A 20,415-nucleotide genomic window follows, 5' to 3' on the forward strand; every position below is an offset into this window, starting at 1 on the left:
GGAGAGCTAGGCTAGCAATTTCCCTCCGCCTCCAGTCTTTGTGCTACGCTAGGCTAACAATGTCCTGGACATGATGAAACTGTTCTCTGAAACGTGAAGAAGAAAAAGACTGGAGGACTCATTCACTTCATATCTGTACAGCTCTCTCATACACACACACACACACACACACACACACACACACACTGAGCAGGTGAAACTATCATGGTTCTGGTTTGTTGGTTTGTTTATCATAAACTTTGGTTAAAGGATGAAGAATTATTTTTACTTTAGAAAGAAACGTTATTTATGATTTATCATCAACTTTGGGATTAATGATAAACCACTAAACTACATAGTTAGGTTGAGACAACTAAACTACGTAGTAAGGTTAAGATGAGAAGACTAACTACATAGTTAGGTTGAGAACACTAAACTACATAGTTAGGTTAAGATGAGAAGACTAACTACATAGTTAGGTTGAGACCACTAAACTACATAGTTAGGTTGAGACGACTAAACTACATAGTTAGGTTGAGACGACTAAACTACGTAGTTAGGTTGAGATGACTACACTACATAGTTAGGTTGAGACCACTAAACTACATAGGTTGAGACTAAACTACATAGTTAGGTTGAGACCACTAAACTACATAGTTAGGTTGAGACGACTAAACTACGTAGTTAGGTTGAGACGACTAAACTACTTAGTTAGGTTGAGACGACTAAACTACATAGTTAGGTTGAGACGACTAAACTACATTGTTAGGTTAAGATGAGAAGACTAACTACATAGTTAGGTTGAGACCACTAAACTACATAGTTAGGTTGAGACGACTAAACTACATAGTTAGGTTGAGACGACTAAACTACATAGTTAGGTTGAGACGACTAAACTACATAGTTAGGTTGAGACCACTTAACTACATAGTTAGGTTGAGACGGCTAAACTACATAGTTAGGTTGAGACGACTAAACTACATAGTTAAGTTGAGACGACTAAACTACATAGTTAGGTTGAGACCACTAAACTACATAGTTAGGTTGAGACCACTAAACTATATAGTTAGGCTGAGACCACTAAACTACGTGGTTCTAACGGGACACCAACAACAGTCTCCTGGACTCTTTGAAACTACTTTGGCTGATTAATGCATCAAGAGAAACAACATTTGATCCTCGGAAACGTACTTTTCAAGACTGAAACAGGAAGTTCAGTCACACCGTAATCTCTGGGCTTATTACTGAACTACACTGATGGAAGGCAACATGAACCAGAAACAACAAACTTCACCTGTCAGATTCATTCATTCATATTGATGCGAGAAGGCGATGCATTGCAGACAGGAAGAGGCAGACAAGGACGTTCAGACACAGAAGACGCTTAGTTACAGTCTCATTGACAGATCCAGGCTGCCAACAGCTGGTCTCGGGATCCGGGCTGCCAACAGCTGGTCTCGGGATCCAGGCTGCCAACAGCTGGTCTCGGGATCCAGACCGCCAACAGTTGGTCTCGGGCCCCTTTAGAGGACGTGTTAAGTTCCTGCCAGCTGGGTCCCTGACTACAGACTGCTGCTGTCCCACAATGCACTGCACACAGGATGTGGAGGAACCTTGAGACAAAGTGGATTTGTTCTTTTGCTTTATTTGATGAACCGGCAGAGAGAAGACCTCCTGTTGGACAACTAGCTTCTTATCGGTTCTAAAACACTTTCCTGTGAATATTCATTCAAATATTAGAGTTGAAGTTTGATTTACCAGATGTTTTATTATTATTGTGGGTTGATAGCTAAGTTATTTATTATAAGCTTGTTGTGAGAACCAACAGTGCATCCTGGGATAAGTTGGGCCTGTGTCCTTCAGAGGACTGAAGACTGAATGTGTCCCAGCAGCTGAGACGAGTCTCTCTCGTCTCAAAGACTCAGCTCAGAAATGTGGCCTTCTTTCCTGATCCAGAGGGACTGATGGATCCTTCAGGTCCTACGTATCCCAGATGTTATAAGAATTTTATAATGTTTTAGGTATGCCTAATTGTTATCAGGGACCTTGTGCACATGATGTCTTGTTATGAAGGCTAACTTTCAATGATGCTTCATCTCCTGAACCCTCAAGTCACAACACTGATTTGAGCACTTTCTCTGTAGCATCCTCACACCTTGTTGCATTGTAACTGCTCCTCTTGGCCAAGATTAAAGTCCGACGTCGACATTACCTCTCTGTCTCTGATCTCCTCCTTGGGTGAATTTGTCCGTTCATGAACAAATTATTTTAACACCAGGATTCATAGGGACGACTGGATGTTATCCAACATAGCGTCTACGAGGATCAGAAGAAACTCTCCCAGCCTGAAATCTGTCACAAAGCGTCCCCTCCATCAGGACATCAAATAAAAAGCTCTTACTTTGAAATCCTCTGTAAACGGTGAAGGACATGGACATGTCCTCTGGAGGACTAACCCCCTGAAAGACGTGTCCCCTGAAGGACACATCCACTGAAGGACACGTCCTCTGGATCTGGAAACAACTACAGTGTTTCTACAACATTCAGTGCGATCCTGGTCCACTAAGTCCTGGTCTGGTTGACCTCTGTTGGTCTAACAAGAACCTTCTGAAGCACTACAATACAGACAACAAGTGTTTTCAAACATGGCGTTAGCTAGCGTGCAATGAATTGAGGACATAGAGGCCAGAGAAAGGATTGATGGACGTTCTGTTCTTCTTGCTGCTGATGAACGTTGCTGATCAACTTCTCTAATGTTTGTCGTTATGGCAACGACACAATGAAGCTATTCTAGGATGCTGCTGGACAGAGACAGGACTCCATAGTTACTGTCCAGGAGGTGCTACGGGGGCCTGGTCAGGCCATGTAGTGGGCCCCGTCGGGTCCACGAGGTGGTCTTTTGGAGCTCATGTTGGTGTTGGAGGTCTGGGGGGTACTGCGGGGTCTGACGGCAGGTTTCTTCTCCCTCGAGGACGGTCGAGTCTGAGCGAGGGACAACGTCCCTGACGCTGCAGTCTGGAGACTGCCACCAGGCTCCACGATGGTGTTTATAACTACGGCAAGAACCAGAGGACATTCAGGGTACAACACAGACCAGGCCTAGATCTATTGGGTTCATGTTCAGGCACTCACATCCTCCATCAGAGTCTCTCTCAGCACTAAAACAACGTCAACATAAAGCTCATCGGGATCCTTTTTAATGTGGACTCATCATGTTACCCTGTAACCTCCAGACCTGGTAATGTAGTCTTAAATACTGGGAGACTGCTGATTGTGGGGCGGAGGATGTGTCAACCAACAAGACTTAAGACCACCAGACCTGGTAACGCAGCAACAACATAACGTCGTCTAAAGCTAACGTTGGTTTTGTTGTTTAAAGCTTACGTTGGTTTTGTCGTGTGAAGTTGACGTTGGTTTTGTCGTTTGAAGCTAACTTTGGTTTTGTCGTTTGAAGCTAACTTTGGTTTTGTCGTGTGAAGCTAACGTTGGTTTTGTTGTTTGAAGCTAATGTTGGTTTTGTCGTGTGAAGCTAACGTTGGTTTTATTGTTTAAAGCTAATGTTGGTTTTGTCGTGTGAAGCTGACGTTGGTCACTTAATTGAGTTGATACGGTCTGTCATCCTTATCGGTACATTAATAGTGGGTGTGAATGTAATAGTTGGTGTAGAGGATCGTGGTCTACCTTCCAGCTGCCTCTGGACTCGTCTCAGCTCTTTCAGGATGGAGCTGATTTCCTGCAACATGAACCAGAAAAGTAGAAGAAGTTGTTGCAGCGTTCGTGTCTCCACTGTTCTTTATAATAACCAAAGAGTTCTCACTAACCTTGTTGGAGGTTTTCAGGATGGGGACCTCATTCTCTGCGTTGATCTTGGCCTCGATCTCCTCCCAGACCTCCGCCTTGTTCTGAAACAGAACCCTAAGAACCAGATAAAACCACATCAGACGACTTGGGGTCCGCAGACCTGGACCACCAAAGACTGAAAGCTGCCTTACTTCATTTTATCAGCCAGCTGCTCTGTGTTTTCCCGGATGGCCTGAGACAGCTGAGAAACTGGGTTCAGCATCAGGTTGTCCAGAATCACCTAAAAGAGTTAAGACCAAGAAGGAACCGGGTCAGTCAGGAACAGGAGGGACACCATCACGTCCTGATGACCCAGCACACCAGAACTAACTGCACAAGTCTCGTAGAGCTGAAGATACGTTCACACTGCAGGTTTTATATCTCTACAGAGACTGGGTGTGAGCCAGAAACTGGTCCAGAAACAAAGGCCTCCTCCCGATGGATGCCTTTCTGGCTCCCTCTAGATCAGATCAGGAGACTTCTGAAAGTTTCTAACAGCACTGAATTAAACCTCGGCAACCTACGACAGAAACTTTCGCAATGTTTCTGTTACAAACCCGTTTTTAGTGTTTTGTAAGAACGTGATCGACTAAACGAAGACGCCGTTGCTGCGCCAGCCTTCTTCCTCAGTTTGTGTTGTCTACCAGCCGGAAAGTCCCAGAAAAAGTTGCTGTGGATTTTGGTGGTGTTGCGTTGCTGATCTTTTAAAGACTGATGGGACATTTACATTCTGGACTATGGGTGCAGTCGAATAGTCAAAAAATAAGGTCCTAACATCTATTCCTAACTCCTATTCCTTGACCTCTGGGGAAAACTTCACGGGGTCAAGGAAAGGCGATAGGAGAACTCAAAAGGATTTAGGAAAAGACGGCCGTGGAGAATCCGACCGGACTTTCACTATCTACCTCATTATAACGCGGCCGCTGATGATTGACAGCTGATGATCCGGTGATTGACGTGCCTCTGCACTGAATAAACTACAATAATGGACTACAAAAAGCACGTCGTCCACTTCTTCACATGTTGGTTTTATAAACAGCTGGTTCACTGACCGGCTTCAGGTCCAGCAGCATCTCCTTCCTGTTTGACCGTTTGCTGTATTTACATTTTATTTGTGGTTTTAGTTTCGTTTTTGTCAAACATTTGTAACATGATTGAAATAAATAAAAATATAATTAAATTATTATCACTGTCCACACACAATTATCAACACAATTCCAATTACTACATGTCTGCATGAAATTCATTGTTAAATATGCAAATGCACATATCGTTTGTTTTCATGAACGGCCGAGGTGTGCGGCACTTTAAATGTTGCTCTCGCAAAGAATTGTGGGTCGGCGTAATCTCCTTTCCTTTCGCATAGGAAGGTCCGTTGCATCCTATGCTAAAGGAGCTCTGAAAGGAAGCATTGGAGCTCCTTTCCTTTGCATTTAGAGAATTCGAACAGCTCTTATCATGGCGGCCACTTGTTTACTTCCGGGTCACTTCTTCAGTTAGGAACCTTCTTAAGAGAAACAGAATATTCGACTGCACCCCATATCTGGTGCCTTTTATCGGCCAGGCTGTTACCGAGGTGGAAATGAGCTTCCTGTTTGGTGTGAACTCAGAATAAGACCTCAAATGAAAGATGCTGTTTGTATTCTGGCTGTAATGAACAGTTCAGCCTCAAGAAGACACTAGACTCAACATAGTGGATACTAGTGAGGCTAGCTAACAGGTAAGAAGCTAGCTAGCAACACATAGGAACTTAACTTGGACTACTTTGAGGTAAAAGTACTTTGTATTTATAAAACTCTGCTACGTTTTCATCAATTGGTTGATCAGGTGACACATTTCCATCCTGTATGACATTAAAACAGATGTCCAGTTGGACACACTGAGCTGCAGTGTGAACATAGCCTCAGAGGGATTAGACAGTGACCTCTTCGTGGTTCCACGGACGCCGTTGCTTAGAACCGGCTTCCGGCTCATTCATGTTTGCGTCCAGGTCGGAGATGACAGCAGAACCTGGAGGAACCTTCTGGTAGTTTAAACTGGCCTCAGGGATTCGTTGGACCAGCTGGAAAGAGAGTAAAGGGCTCCGGTGATCCAACCGCTGATGATCTGGTATCAGACGACGCTCCGTGAACACATGCAGCAAGTCAACATGCAGCTGCCATGGTGGAGGCAACAGAGGACGCAGTGGATTTTAATACTGCTGGGATACAGTGTGTTAACAGGAACAGAGTAGGAAATCACCAGTCCATGAACCGCCCCAAAACCACTCAAACCAGTTCATTCATGGTGGAAGAGAATGGAAAAAAACACTAAGAAACAAAATTAATCTGAGCAGGAATCAGTCTGATCAAGTAAATGATGGTCATATAAAATACTCCATTTTGATTGGCCCTTTAGCAGCCTGTAACCAATGATGACGTATGTTACTTTAACAACAGAAGGAAGACAGACTAAAGAACATTAACCAAACCTAAACACACAGATGTTCTACCAGTGAGCAGGTAGAACCATTAACATCTGGGCGACACGGTACAAGTCACTAGATGATCAACTCGCTATCTGAGGTCATGAACACAACATCACACACCAGGACAGAGATGTTTATAGCCTCCAGTGTATCGGTTCATCCAGTGACCGTGTTAACTGCTGACTTCCTGTGTGTGAGTAACATTACATCCTGGTACCAAACATACAGTTCGCTGGTCCTGATTCTGTCTTAATTCTGTAGAACTTGAGTCTCAATCAAAAATTAAGCTTTTAACTGGTCTGGAAGGAACAAACCACCAGGATGAATGTTTATGACATGGTCGGCTGTTAAAGAGTCTATTTGCTGGTGGGCGGAGCTGAAGTTGGGTTAGCTTAGTAACAGTAAGCTGGTGTTGGTTGGCTAGCAAATGTTCAGTTACTGAGGTTGTAGTAGGACAGGGTTAGACCAGGTCTAGATTCGGGTCAGGTAGATTAGTAGTTACTGAGGCTGTGTGTCACCTCAAACCTTGATCCTTTACACTGATTCCAGCTTGTTGGATTTGTTTTGTTTTAGCTCACTGGTTTTGTCGTTAATAATCTTTCATACCAGACTTCTCAATCAGACAAATTTCAAAATAAAATGACCAAATATGTCTCAGAACAATCCAATAGCGGCAAGAGGGGAGTGTTATGATCAGTGATGGTGAAGGAGGGGAACCAATCAAATGGCAGGAGTGATGAGTCAGAGTAAGACACCTGAGACGGTGGAACCCGACTGAAGAATGAAGATGGCGTCTGAGCGGCACAACAGAGAAATGCGTCATGAGAATCCAAAGTATGAAGACGCTACCTGGAAGTCAACCATTGAAAGTCTGAAAGTCATAAGTGATAGAGATGATGGACAAAACTAATATGTATTTGTAATTTCAACTGGGAACACTGGGAGGCTAGTAACTGACTGACTTTACATTTCTGATGATGGTCAGCTAGAACTCCTGGACTCTTCGACATAACATCTTGTCCACCATGTCATCCTGATTCTGACTGTCGGGGTTGTAGTAAGGGGGGGGGGGGGGAGGACCTTAACCCAGGAGACCGGGAGACCGCTGTTTGTGTTGCAGTGGTTGAAGTTTGTGGTTTGTGGTGGTTGAGGTTTGTGGTGGTTGTGGTTTGTGTGGTGGTTGAGGTTTGTGCGGTGGTTGAGGTTTGTGGTGGTTGTGGTTTGTGTGGTGGTTGAGGTTTGTGTGGTGGTTGAGGTTTGTGGTGGTTGTGGTTTGTGTGGTGGTTGAGGTTTGTGTGGTGGTTGAGGTTTGTGTGGTGGTTGAGGTTTGTGGTGGTTGTGGTTTGTGGTGGTTATGGTTTGTGTGGTGGTTGAGGTTTGTGTGGTGGTTGTGGTTTATGTGGTGGTTGAGGTTTGTGGTGGTTGAGGTTTGTGTGCTGTTTGAGGTTTGTGGTGGTTGTGGTTTATGTGGTGTTTGAGGTTTGTGGTGGTTGTGGTTTGTGTGGTGGTTGAGGTTTGTGGTGGTTGTGGTTTGTGTAGTGGTTGAGGTTTGTGGTCGTTGAGGTTTGTGGTGGTTGTGGTTTGTGTGGTGGTTGAGGTTTGTGGTGGTTGTGGTTTGTGTGGTGGTTGAGGTTTGTGGTGGTTGTGGTTTGTGTGGTGGTTGAGGTTTGTGGTGGTTGAGGTTTGTGGTTTGTGGTGGTTGAGGTTTGTGTGGTGGTTGAGGTTTGTGGTGGTTGAGGTTTGTGGTGGTTGAGGTTTGTGTGGTGGTTGAGGTTTGTGGTGGTTGTGGTTTGTGTGGTGTTTGAGGTTTGTGGTGGTTGTGGTTTATGTGGTGTTTGAGGTTTGTGGTGGTTGTGGTTTGTGTGGTGGTTGAGGTTTGTGGTGGTTGTGGTTTGTGTGGTGGTTGAGGTTTGTGGTGGTTGAGGTTTGTGGTTTGTGGTGGTTGAGGTTTGTGTGGTGGTTGAGGTTTGTGTGGTGGTTGTGGTTTATGTGGTGGTTGAGGTTTGTGGTGGTTGTGGTTTCTGTGGTGTTTGAGGTTTGTGGTGGTTGTGGTTTGTGTGGTGGTTGAGGTTTGTGGTGGTTGTGGTTTGTGTGGTGGTTGAGGTTTGTGGTGGTTGTGGTTTGTGTGGTGGTTGAGGTTTGTAGTGGTTGAGGTTTGTAGTGGTTGAGGTTTGTGGTAGTTGTGGTTTGTGTGGTGGTTGAGGTTTGTGGTGGTTGTGGTTTGTGTGGTGGTTGAGGTTTGTGGTGGTTGTGGTTTGTGTGGTGTTTGAGGTTTGTGGTGGTTGTGGTTTGTGTGGTGGTTGAGGTTTGTGGTGGTTGTGGTTTGTGTGGTGGTTGAGGTTTGTGGTGGTTGTGGTTTGAGGTGGTCAGCAGCATTTCCCACCTCCTCCCTGGCAGAGATGGTGGAGGCCGGTGTGGTGGGCAGCGAGCTGGGTGAGGTAGCGGTGCCCATTCCGGAACTCGGCGAGTCTCCGTCCCCAGCAACATCGTGGATTTCCTTTGCCAGGATGGCCAGATCTTTGGCCAGGTCCTGACTGAGCCTACAGGGGAAACACAAACATGACGGAAAGACCAACCTCAACACATCTGAGTTTGGTTATTCTTTTAACTGAAATAAGGCTTTTTTTTATACTTGGCAATCTCAGCGCTGTGTGTGGACCAGTTCTGGTAGGGGTCAATGTCGCCCTGGTCGTCATCCTCCTCCGTCTCCAGGGAGACAGACTTGGATCGGGTGACAGCAGTCCGGTGGTGTGGCGTCTGGGAGGAAGTGGAGGGATGGGAGGAGCGTTTGGTTTTGGGATTCACGGCACTCATCTGGTACTCTTCTTCCGAAGATGAGGAGAAGTCGGAGCCCTTCTGTCTGCGACGGGAACCTGGACAGATTTTTATTTAGGTTTATTACACCGGATGTAGAGATTCTTACAGTATGTTCATACCAAACGTATTTATTTGCAGGATCATCTCATCTCAACGCTGATAGGGTATTGTGTCATAGCGTCACATGAATTTGATAAAAATGTGCGTTATTCGCCTCATTCGCCTTGCATCATTTGTGCTGGCCGACTCTGCCCAACGCTAATTTGCATCTATTTCCATCTTTGTATTGACTTTATATGCAACAGCACAGCGTGAAAAATTTGATGCGTGATGCAAAGGACTTAATTTACCAACACCACAGGTTGTGCCATGTGACTGTTATGCATGCAAATATCACAATGTTGACTAAAACATCTTGCACATGTTGAAGAGCAGAAGCAGGTGAAACACTGAGAAAATACACCGTGTACATTTTTAACTTCTAAATCTAGCCAGGACTCACCGGTACTGGGGTACTTGGCTCCGCTGGACCGGGTACGGGTCAGTGGCTGCTTCCCCACAGCTCCACCCCCTTTGCTAGCTGCTTGGCGGGCATCGCCCACAGATGTCTTCCTGACAGTGACGACAGACTCAGAGTTTCGATTCGAGAAAGCCGAGCGGCCCGTGGAGGATGTCTCGTTGTCACTGGGAGTTGTGAAGGAGCTGGTTCTCTTCCTGGGCATCGCTAAGATGTCCAGCCTAGACAACTTCTTCCCCTCTGCAGATGCTTTGGATGGTGCAGTGATATGGTCAGAATTCTGGGAGCCCCGGTCAGTCTCAGCACCTTCATTATCGGAAGCCTCACCCAGGCGTGCTCGGCGGAGCATGGATGCCCGGGTTGGCCGTGGTGCCGACAGGCTGTTGGAACGTGTCAGAACCTGCTGAGTTGCTGTCTTGGGAGTCTTCCCATTGTCTTCTTTCTGAAGAGGAGCGGTGAGTTTCTTGCTACGGCTGGACGGACGGGAAATTTCATGGTCAGATGATGTATTTTCCATCCAGTATGGACCAGAACCCTGCTGGCCTTCTGACAGATCCAGAGATCCGCGGTTGCCCGCACTGCGGCGCATCTGGAAGCGCTTTGCTGCGTCTGCCTTGCTTGAGGTTTCTGTATATGTCTGGTTTCTGCGTTTCTCAGAAAGCCGTTCACGAGCAGAGAGTTGCCGCCCCTTCTGTTGGATGGAAGGGCTGGAAGAGGACTTGTCCTTTTGGAGACTGCTGATGGCGGGACGCTTTTTAGAAGCAGAGATAACTGGAATATTCTTGCTACTCACCTGGCTCACGGTGCTTGCTGTGTCTACGTCTGACTCACCAGAAAGAGAGTCATCCATGTGGGTGGAGGATCCTCCTTTCTTTGAGCTACGACCGGAGCCAGATGAGGGGAACTTGGAGTCCAGAGAGGACAGAGTTCCCTCAACCTCCTGAAGGAAGGACTGTGAGTCCTGGACGTTCTCCCCCCTCTGCTCCATGTCTCTAATGGACGGGTTGCTGGAGATGTGAGGAAGCTTCTTCATTTGGACGGTGTCACTGGGCCGGTCTTTGGTGAAGCTCTCCTGCCGGACTATGGATGATATACAGTTGTCTTTAGTGGGGACAGAATCCTTGTCCTGCATTTGGAGGTTTGGAGCAGAGCTGTTGGGTTTGACACCTGTCCTCCTGGGTTCGTGTCCACTCAGGTGTCTGATCAGGACGGTCGTAGGGGGAGGGGTTACTGGGGGGTCGTATGTCCTCTCAGACTGTAGAGGGCTCCGGACCTGGTCAGGTTTTCCTGGATTGTCTTCAGAACCAATGTAGAAGGAGGTGGATTTGGTGGAGGGAGACACTTTTCCTGGACCCTTGAACTGAGCACCACTAGCACCTGGAGACAAAGATCCAGTCCTGGTCTGATTCTTCTTTGTTTTCTCCAAAACAGGTCCGTCATCTGAGCGGCTGGCATCACTCAGGCTGTCTGGGTCCACATCATCCTGAACGGACAGGCACTTGGTGGAGTCCTGTGGGTGGTGAGGACCAGAGACTCGGCCTAGAAGTTCCTGGCCTTGGTAAGGTTCATGTCGAATCAGGATACTTGGCGGAACACTATCCAGCTTTTCTGGAGGCACCTGGGGCAGCAGCCTTCTGGTCCTGGAGCTGTGGCTGGACTCGGACTCCGAGTTATCGTAGCTGTAACTTCCCATCGACAGGCTCATGAAGCGCAAATCTACAGAAACAATTACATTTATCTCAGGTTTTCATTTAAATGTCTTGTACTTCATTTGTATTACCTTTTTTGCAAAATAGGTGTTTCAGGGCCCAAACCCCAATGAACCCAAAACCGAAGATCACAGCAGGGAAGGATCTGCTTTCTAACATGGACCATGTGGGCTGGAAAGTCTGCTCAACAGCAACTGGGGATGGCGCTTTTAAAGTTCAGCATCCTTCACATCTTTTGCTGCCACTGGGCATCATGTTAAATAGAATTTTCACGGAAGAACACCATTTATCTTGTCAATGTCTAAAACCAAATATTAAAATATAGATTGCAGGTTAACACAAGGTGGGAAAGGCATGAAAATAATGTGGACTTTATCAAACAGTTCTTAGCACATCATGTTTATATCGACAGAAAATCAATGGCACCTTCTATAAAGTCCCCTTGCAGCGGAGTGGATCCAGGTTCAGCATAGCTGTCTGCCAGACTGGCCCAACGGGAAACCCATTTGGGTCCTTCCAGAGCTGTTGCATGAGCAGGTGCAACCTACAAAACCAAACACCACATTACTAGACAATCAGTTCAGTCAAACAATACTTGACAACAGTCATGTCCCAATTCAGCGTCCATCTTTTGGAGGACACGTCCTTCATGGTGTACGCCCTTTGAAGACTGCGAAGGCCACTTTTTCTGCTCCCATCGCATGGCAACCAGCTGTGGTTCACCATAAAGACCATATAAGTGGTAAATAACATTATCTGATTAAAATGTAGCCAGAGATCATATGAGAGAGTTTGTTTTGTTCCATCTCTTGCTGTTGATTCTCATAGATGATTCAAGTAGATGATTAACATCCAGTTGTCAGACTGAATCCTGTGATACATTGGATCATAATGGATCCATCAGTTGGATCCTCTGAATCAGGAAAAGAAGGCCACATTTCTGAGCTGCATTTGAAGCATCTTTGAGATGTTCAGTCCTCAGATGGACCTCTGAAGAACAGATCCTGGACTGGGACATCCATCCATCCATCCATCATTCAATCTTCAGATGGACCTCTGAAGAACAGATCCTGGACTGGGACATCCATCCATCCATCCATCATTCAATCTTCAGATGGACCTCTGAAGGATGGACGCTAGACTGAGACACAGGTAAAATGTACCAGGGAATACCAACACTAGTCTGCATGCACTGGGATCAGAACATGCTGCATGGGAGTTTTTCCAGGTTCTGATTCAGTTTTCCAGTTGTTTTTACCTGTATGGGGCCTGTTGGGGGGCCGCTGATAGCAGCTGGGATAAAGCCATGCAAGGGGTCCACAGTGCTACCATCTCTAGGCAGGTTAGCTTGCTCATCCTTGCCATCATTTATTATAGGTCTATACACTCCTGTGTACTCTGGAGAGTCGAGGACACCAAACACCTGTCAGAGCAAAGGGCATGCATGAGGACAGGGGGCAGGACCACGGCAACAGGAAGGACAAGAAGGACAAGAGGTTTCATGCATCCCTTAAGCGACTTATTAAGTCATTCTAGTTTGACATGTTTTAATGTTCTAACATGTTTTGCTGTGCAGACCTTGTTTATATTGACAATTTGAATGTGGTTTGAAGGATTTCGAGAAGGGGGGTATAGACCCTTGGTCACTGTTCAATGTTATCTTTTATTTCCGCTACCCCAAACAAAGAAACTCTCAAGTGAAGTTTGTTTTAGTGTGTTACTGATGATAACAAATAGACAAATTCTAACGTTATGCCTCCTTTTAAGATTCTCTCTACCAACCGCTGCTCAGAACATCAGCAGTGTGAACCGTAAATGCTGCTTCATCCACATCAGTGTGGACTTCAGAAGCTAACAACAGTCAGCGTCTCACTTTAAGGCCACTGTGAGTTCACCTGATCGATCATGTTGCGAGCCTCCTCCACCTCTTTGTCCTGTGACTCTGTCTCGATGGTGTAGGTCCCGGCATCACTCACGCTGTCGTCCTCTTCGTTCCTCATCATCCTCTGGGAAGCTTTGGGGTCTCCTGCACGGCCAACCAGGGGCAGCATTTGGGACATGGGAGGCCCGGAGGAGTGGACTGGAGAGGCAGTCTGGACATCAGCATTGGCGGGGACTGAGGAATTTGACATTCCTTTAGGCTGTAAGGGAGAAGTGGGGTAGGAGACTGATAAAGGTGCTGGAGGTTCTTGGGGGGAGGGAATTCCTGCATTAGCAGGCGACACCATCACTGGCGGTGCAGACATCGGGGGAGGGGACATCTTCTCCCTGGTTGGGGAGGAGTCCTGTCGACCAGAACCCTTCAGGAATTCAGCAGCAAACTCTTGGGCAAGCTTGGATTTCTTCCCGACGCTGCCGAAGGGTCTGATGGTGATACCAGAGGAGGAACGAGAGGAGGAACCAGAAGAGCCCGTCTCCCCCTCCGTCTTCTCCCTCTTCAGAGAGCTCGACCTTTGAGGGCCACTGTGGCCGAGACCCTTCAGGGGAACCGTCACCTGCTGTGTGGGAGGGATGTGGCCATGCATGGAAGCCGGCCTCTCGCCGCCTTTCCGCCGCTCCAGCTTGGCCTTCAGGGCAGAATACGAGTCAGCGTGGGCGGGGTTGTGCGTGAAGGACTGTGAGCGCTTTTTGCGTGGGTTGTCATCAAAGAACTCAATGATGAAGGCCTGCTGGGGGAGGTGCTCATGGGGCTTGGATTCTTCCATGGTGGGGGACTGAGCCTGAGGAGGACTCTGGGACAGGGGCCGCTCAGGGGCCACAGGTGAGGCCGAGGCTGGTCTGGTTGAAGAGTACTGCAATGGCTGGTTAAGCGTCTGTGTTGGACCAGGCAGCTGGCACTGCGACGGGCCTGATTGAACCGTCTGCTGCGACGCCTCAGACTGCTCTGATTGGATGGAGTGGTGGGATTTACTCCTCCTTCCTTGGAGATCCGGGTCCTCGGAGTCACTCTGAGTTCCATCCTGATGATGGTGACCTGAAACAAGACAACAGTTTGAATTCTATCAAAAGCAGCACTGTGAACCTTGAAGAACACCAAATCTAACCTTTGAGGGTCTTGATGTTTACGGCGAGGTCACTCTTGGTGCTGTAAACATCTTCGCATGTCGGTTGTCTTCTCATCAGGCTGACATCACTGTGGACCAGCCAATCAGCCACCTTGCTCTCTGCTGACATCATGTCTGTGGGTGTGGCTGTTGTGATGGTGGTCTTGCAGGGCGGAGGCTGCTTCCTCTGGCGTGTGGAAAACTTGGTGACGTGGTCTTTGATCTTTATCTTGCCTGGCAAGCAGTCGTCGAACTCGATGGTGAAGGAGGCGTGGCTCTGAACGGCAGGTGGGGTCGGGGTGGGCGGGGACGGCAGAGCAGGTGTCATGTCCGTGTCCTTAGTAGGGATCTCGTGAAGCTCCGCCCCCATGGTTTTGGGGTGCTGGAAGTCCTTGGTGGGGATCTCAAAGTAGCTCGGCTCACGGTGGTATGGAGGGAAGGCGGTCTTTGGTTGGGAGTCTGACAGAGATGTAGAAAAGTCGGGTTCCATCTGTGAAGCGTCTTTCTGGGCTTCTGACAGAAACAAACATTTTATGGTAAAAATAATAATAGTAATAACAATAATAGTAATAATAATAATGAACACAGCATTTGATTACAATAGTATCTAACAACAAATCAAGTCTCAACTTTGATCTAAAATTAATTATTGAAATATAACAAAAAATAAACAGATGGGATGAAGTTTCATATATAATATAATGGAATAAAATATATTGACATATATGTTTATAACAAAATATTTAATGTAACATATACAAGATGATGAAGTGTTTTACCTGTATGAGGTTCATCGCTGGTCTGAACATTACTCCCATAATCCTCTTCTCCCCACCAGGATGGCTGACCATACAGAGGGGTGGGCCGACACACCGGAGCCTCTGTAACACACACATGCACACATCCATATAGTCTATATATATATATATATATATATATATGATATAGATATGATGTACATGTGTTGTGTCGTACCTTGTGTACTCTTCGTACACTCTTTGTGTGTCTTCTCTCTCGTTCGCTCTTCCAGCTCCGTCTTCTTCTTCTCCGATGCCTTCAGGCTGATCTGCAGCTGACTGCTGTACTTCTCATGCTGAAACAACAGGAGGCGCTCATCACACAGTCAGCTGATCAAACAGCTGGTTGCTGATGTCATCAGGTAAACACAGAGATCAATAACCAGGTTCACACTGACCTTCAGAGCCTCCTCTGGGACTTTGTGTTGACTTCTCTCCAGAACGTAGACGTGAGAATGTGAAGAGGAGGTCAAGAAGCATAGTGATACACACGGACATACACACACACACACAATCTGAGGATGTCATGAAGGATATCGTATCCGAAGCGGATGATGTCAGACAGCTTCAGGGTGATGTAGGTCTGGTCAGGAATCCTCAGGTCATTCACAAACGTCTGCATCAAACACGGAAAACGTTCGTCACACGCTCAAATCAAGCAATCTGATTGGCTCCTAGCTGGGACACCATACCCACATTACACTGTCACTCTTTGTCTGCTGTTGTCATGGTTACTGAGTGAGGAGTTGACCCATCATATTTCTGTGTCAATGTTTTTATTTTGTCATTTTTATTATTCAGGTAATTTCAACCCCCCTGATTGGTTCGTGCCAACAATGTAACAATGTGACACTCTGTATCTGTCTGTCTGTCTCCTGTCTCACCCCGTTCAGGCTGCCCAGGTCTTTCACCAGGTGCTCGTCCGTCGTTGGGTTGTAGTTGATGACAGCGTGTTGTTTGTCCACGCTGCGAGACTGTCAGAGGACAAGAGACCACATCTTAAACCCAGACTACATGAGACCACGTCCACACCTGTAAATCTAGACCACATGAGACCACATCCACACCTGTAAATCCAGACCACATGAGACCACATCCACACCTGCAACTTCCCTTCATGACATTATTGTTTGGAGAGAAACAGGAAATAGTTTGGCTTTCAATCAGAAGATTGACTGATTGATCGATCACCTGGCTGATCAGCTGACTCACCTGCAGCATCAGCTCACAGTCCTCTCGGCCCACAAAGATCATCTCTCTGGGGAGGCGGTGCCGAGTCCCCGAGCTGCTCACCAGGAACCAGGATGTCACGCTCATCTTCACAGGTCTGCTGGGAAACCCCAGAGCATCCTGGGAAACGGAGGACAGAGAGGTGAGAGATGTGTGACAAGTTTGTGTCTTCTGTCGGACAAAAATGTCAATATCTCTGAGATTAGAGTCACAAATTTAAGAGAAAAAACATGAATATTCATGAGATTAAGGGGGGGGGGGTATATTATATATTATTAATATAAAATCTGTGGGTCTTGGAAAACTTTGATCTCAGAGAATATTTAGGGTTTTTAGTATATTTGAGTTTTTGTCATAAATGTAAGACTTGAATCTTGGTTTTTGGTATTCTGGTCTGTTGGACTCAAAATTGACCTGTCAATCAGCAGGTAAGCCCCGCCCCCTAAAGCATCCCTTGCTTTCTGGTCTGGTGGACTCTAAATGGACCATAATGTACTAAATGAACATCATGCTGGATTGAAGAAGACTTGAAACTAGAGATTGAGACCATAAACTCATGTTTACAATGTTTACTGAGATAATACATCAAGAGAGAAGTAGGACCATTTTCTCATAGACTTCTATACAACCAGAGAGGAGTCGCCCCCTGGTGGCCAGCAGAGAGAAGTAGGACCATTTTCTCATAGACTTCTATACAACCAGAGAGGAGTCGCCCCCTGGTGGCCGGCAGAGAGAAGTAGGACCATTTTCACATAGACTTCTATACAACCAGAAAGGAGTCGCCCCCTGGTGGCCAGCAGAGAGAAGTAGGACCATTTTCTCATAGACTTCTATACAACCAGAGAGGAGTCGCCCCCTGGTGGCCAGCAGAGAGAAGTAGGACCATTTTCTCATAGACTTCTATACAACCAGAGAGGAGTCGCCCCCTGGTGGCCAGCAGAGAGAAGTAGGACCATTTTCTCATAGACTTCTATACAACCAGAGAGGAGTCGCCCCCTGGTGGCCAACAGAGAGAAGTAGGACCATTTTGTCATAGACTTCTATACAACCAGAGAGGAGTCGCCCCCTGGTGGCCAGCAGAAATCAATCAATCAAAGATGATACAATACGATTCATAATGATCAACAATAAAAGGTCGACATCAAATAGATGTAAGAGGATCTGAGGAAATACGTCTGACTGAAGAGACAACTTTTTACTTAATGTGAAATGTTAAATATAATTTACATATTAAATTGATAGTATACAAATGTAGAAATGTTTCTACATTTGTATCACACACACACACACACACACACACACACACACACACACACACACACACACACAAATATATATATATATATATATATAAAGATATTTTCCGATCCCGTGGGAGGAAACTGGAAGAAGAACCTGGACCACCTACAGATCAGCGATATAATACAATAAAATAATATACATTTTGATAAATAACGTAAAGAAATATTATTAACTATGATGTAATATATGAACTAAAATAATATAACTGATGATACATATGTGAATATGTCCTATGTAAAAAGATAGATGTAAAAAAAATTAAATATGGATCATGTTTAACATCACGTGACCTGACAGGAAGCGTCCTTGGAGCAGGTTCACCTCTGTGACATCATCATCATCATCATCATCATCACCTGAACAGAGCCACACCCGGTATAACACGCACACGCAAACACGCATGCACGTATGCACACACACACACACACACACACACACACACACACACACACACACACACACACACACACACACACACACACACAGGATGCTGGATGAATCCGAGCGGCTCTCAGAAAAATCCCGCCGGGCCTCAATCCGCGGCTGCAGGTCGGACCGACTCCGGCCTGCGGAAAGCCGCCGGGTCCCCGAGGATGAAGGCAGACAGACAGATAGACAAACAGACAGACAGACAGACAGATACACAGACACACAGACAGGATGACGGACCGGTCGGTCCCCTCCTCCACGCCCTCCGCCTCCTCCTCCCCCTCCTCCTCGTTTTACCTCCAGATGCTGCCGCCGCTCCGCCGCGTCTCTCCGCAGATTAGAAGCCGGACTGCAGCGCTGCGAGGCGGACAAAGCATGAGAGGCGTCCCGGAGCCGGAACCGGGGCGACGGAGCGACAGGAAGCGGGTCGCACTGGATCCGCGGTCTGTGATGCTGCTGCTGCTGTTATGGCATCTCCGTCTCCTCCTGACGCACCAGCTGCCACCCGCTGCGTCAGCACGGCGCCGGACGCCTTCAAAATAAAAGCCATTTCACATTTATACTATTTATTCATTATTTATCAACGTAAAGGTGTTATGATAATCTATCATATATATATATATATATGATAGATTATCATCTATATATATATATATAGAGAGAGAGAGAGAGAGAGAGAGGATGAACCTTTCTCCGGTTTGACAGCAGTCCGACAAATTATATTATAATCGATCAGGTCGGTCAGTGACATCGGAACAGAAAGCAAACCTTTGTTATTAATAACAGTAAAGGGACGTTTTCCTTTAATTATATTTTGATACACAATAATACACAACAGTACCAACCTGTTTGTAGGACGTGATGCTCTTATTGTGAAGGCAGACTGGTTTCCGGGCTGCGTGCCGGTACTTCGCCGGATCTTTACATTACATTTACATTCAGGGCATTTAGCAGACTCTGTTGTCCAAAGTGACTTACAATAAATACATTTGTTGAAAGACAGAAACCACTAAATATCATTGCCGATAAAGTAAGAGCTAAAAAACAGAAACAAGTGTTGGAGGACAAGTGGTCCTGGTCTGAGTGAAGTAGTAGCTGTTCAGCAAGGATACCTTAAAGCTTGATTCTGGTTGCCCTCACTTCCATTGCGAGATCCAAATCAAACAGAGCCAGCTAGCCCCTCCCTCCCGTGTTTTGAAAATGATCATGGACGCGCATTTTCATGAACGTGCCACCCACCCCTCGTCTGTGATTGGTTGGAACACTGTTTCTTTGGCTTTTGAGGTGTTGGTAGTACCATTTGTGTTTGTGTGGATCTCGGAGCCTAGGCTGCCTAGAGAGACGCGTTTTTTTGACGGCCTGCTTATGGGGCGGGCAGCTAGGATCGGGAGGTAAAAACAGATGAATGGGATCATTTATGTTTCGGCCCAGAATCGCTGATACAACCTTTAAGTTCAACATTGCTATGATCAAAGTGCTACAGGTAAGAACATAGAAGTGCATTGGGGGGGGGGGGGGGGGGGGGGGGTGTTAGTGGGTCATGCTATGTAGAGTCAAGGTGAAGTCTGAACAGGTGAGTCTTGAGACTTTTTCAGAAGATGGCAAATGACTCTGCTGTCCTGACATTAGTCAGGGGTTCGTTCCACCACTGAGGACCAGAACAGACAAGAGTCTGGACTTTGCTGAGCCACATTTGTTTGGTTTCAGCGATGGTGGTACCAGCCGGCCAGCTGAAGTAGAGGAGCGAAGTGCTCGCGTCATCGGTCAGGGACTCGGTCACTGTGAGGAGGGCCGTCTCAGTGGAGTGAGCAGTCCTGAATCCTGATTGATTAGGGTCTAGGAGGTTGTTCTGTGAGAGATAGGATGACAGTTGGTTGTAGGCAGCACGTTCCAAGGTTTTAGAGAGGAATGAAAGAAGAGATATAGGTCTGTAGCTTTGGATGTCAGTAGCGTCTAGGGTGGGTTTTTTAAGGAGGGGCTTCACGGTAGCTGTCTTAAAATCCGCTGGAATGACACCTGAGGTGAGGGAGGAGTTGATCAGGGTGGTGAGGAATGGCAAGATGTCGTGTGAGATGTCTTGGAGGAGAGAGGAGGGGATCGGGTCAAGGGAGCAGGTGGTGACACGGTTAGATGTAACAAGTGTGTGAACATCTTCAGAGGTGAGGGGGGTAAAGCTGGTAAGACCATCCGAGTTGAGAGTTGGGGGAGATGTCTTCTGGGAGGGAATAGGCGTGAATAATAATAATAATAATAATAATAATAATCATAATAATAATAATCATAA

General features: G+C 46.5%; 1 protein-coding gene across 1 annotated transcript; it reads right to left on the bottom strand.

Moving 5' to 3' along the window:
* Positions 1 to 968: 968 nt before the first annotated feature.
* Positions 969 to 18,618, bottom strand: LOC311027133 (centrosomal protein of 170 kDa protein B-like). The gene is given in 20 exon segments (XM_084030981.1): positions 969 to 1,074; positions 1,106 to 3,032; positions 3,661 to 3,712; positions 3,801 to 3,894; positions 3,972 to 4,060; positions 5,744 to 5,881; positions 8,670 to 8,826; positions 8,919 to 9,159; positions 9,606 to 11,336; positions 11,756 to 11,873; positions 12,588 to 12,752; positions 13,225 to 14,303; positions 14,374 to 14,886; positions 15,153 to 15,254; positions 15,349 to 15,466; positions 15,569 to 15,664; positions 15,667 to 15,786; positions 16,055 to 16,144; positions 16,383 to 16,520; positions 18,429 to 18,618. Coding segments are annotated over 18 exon segments (5,205 nt in total). The 5' UTR covers positions 16,488 to 16,520; positions 18,429 to 18,618; the 3' UTR covers positions 969 to 1,074; positions 1,106 to 2,835.
* Positions 18,619 to 20,415: the final 1,797 nt, after the last annotated feature.

This window comes from Eutrigla gurnardus (genome assembly GCF_963514095.1).
Source record: "Eutrigla gurnardus genome assembly, chromosome: 16".
NCBI classification, from domain to species: domain Eukaryota; kingdom Metazoa; phylum Chordata; class Actinopteri; order Perciformes; family Triglidae; genus Eutrigla; species Eutrigla gurnardus.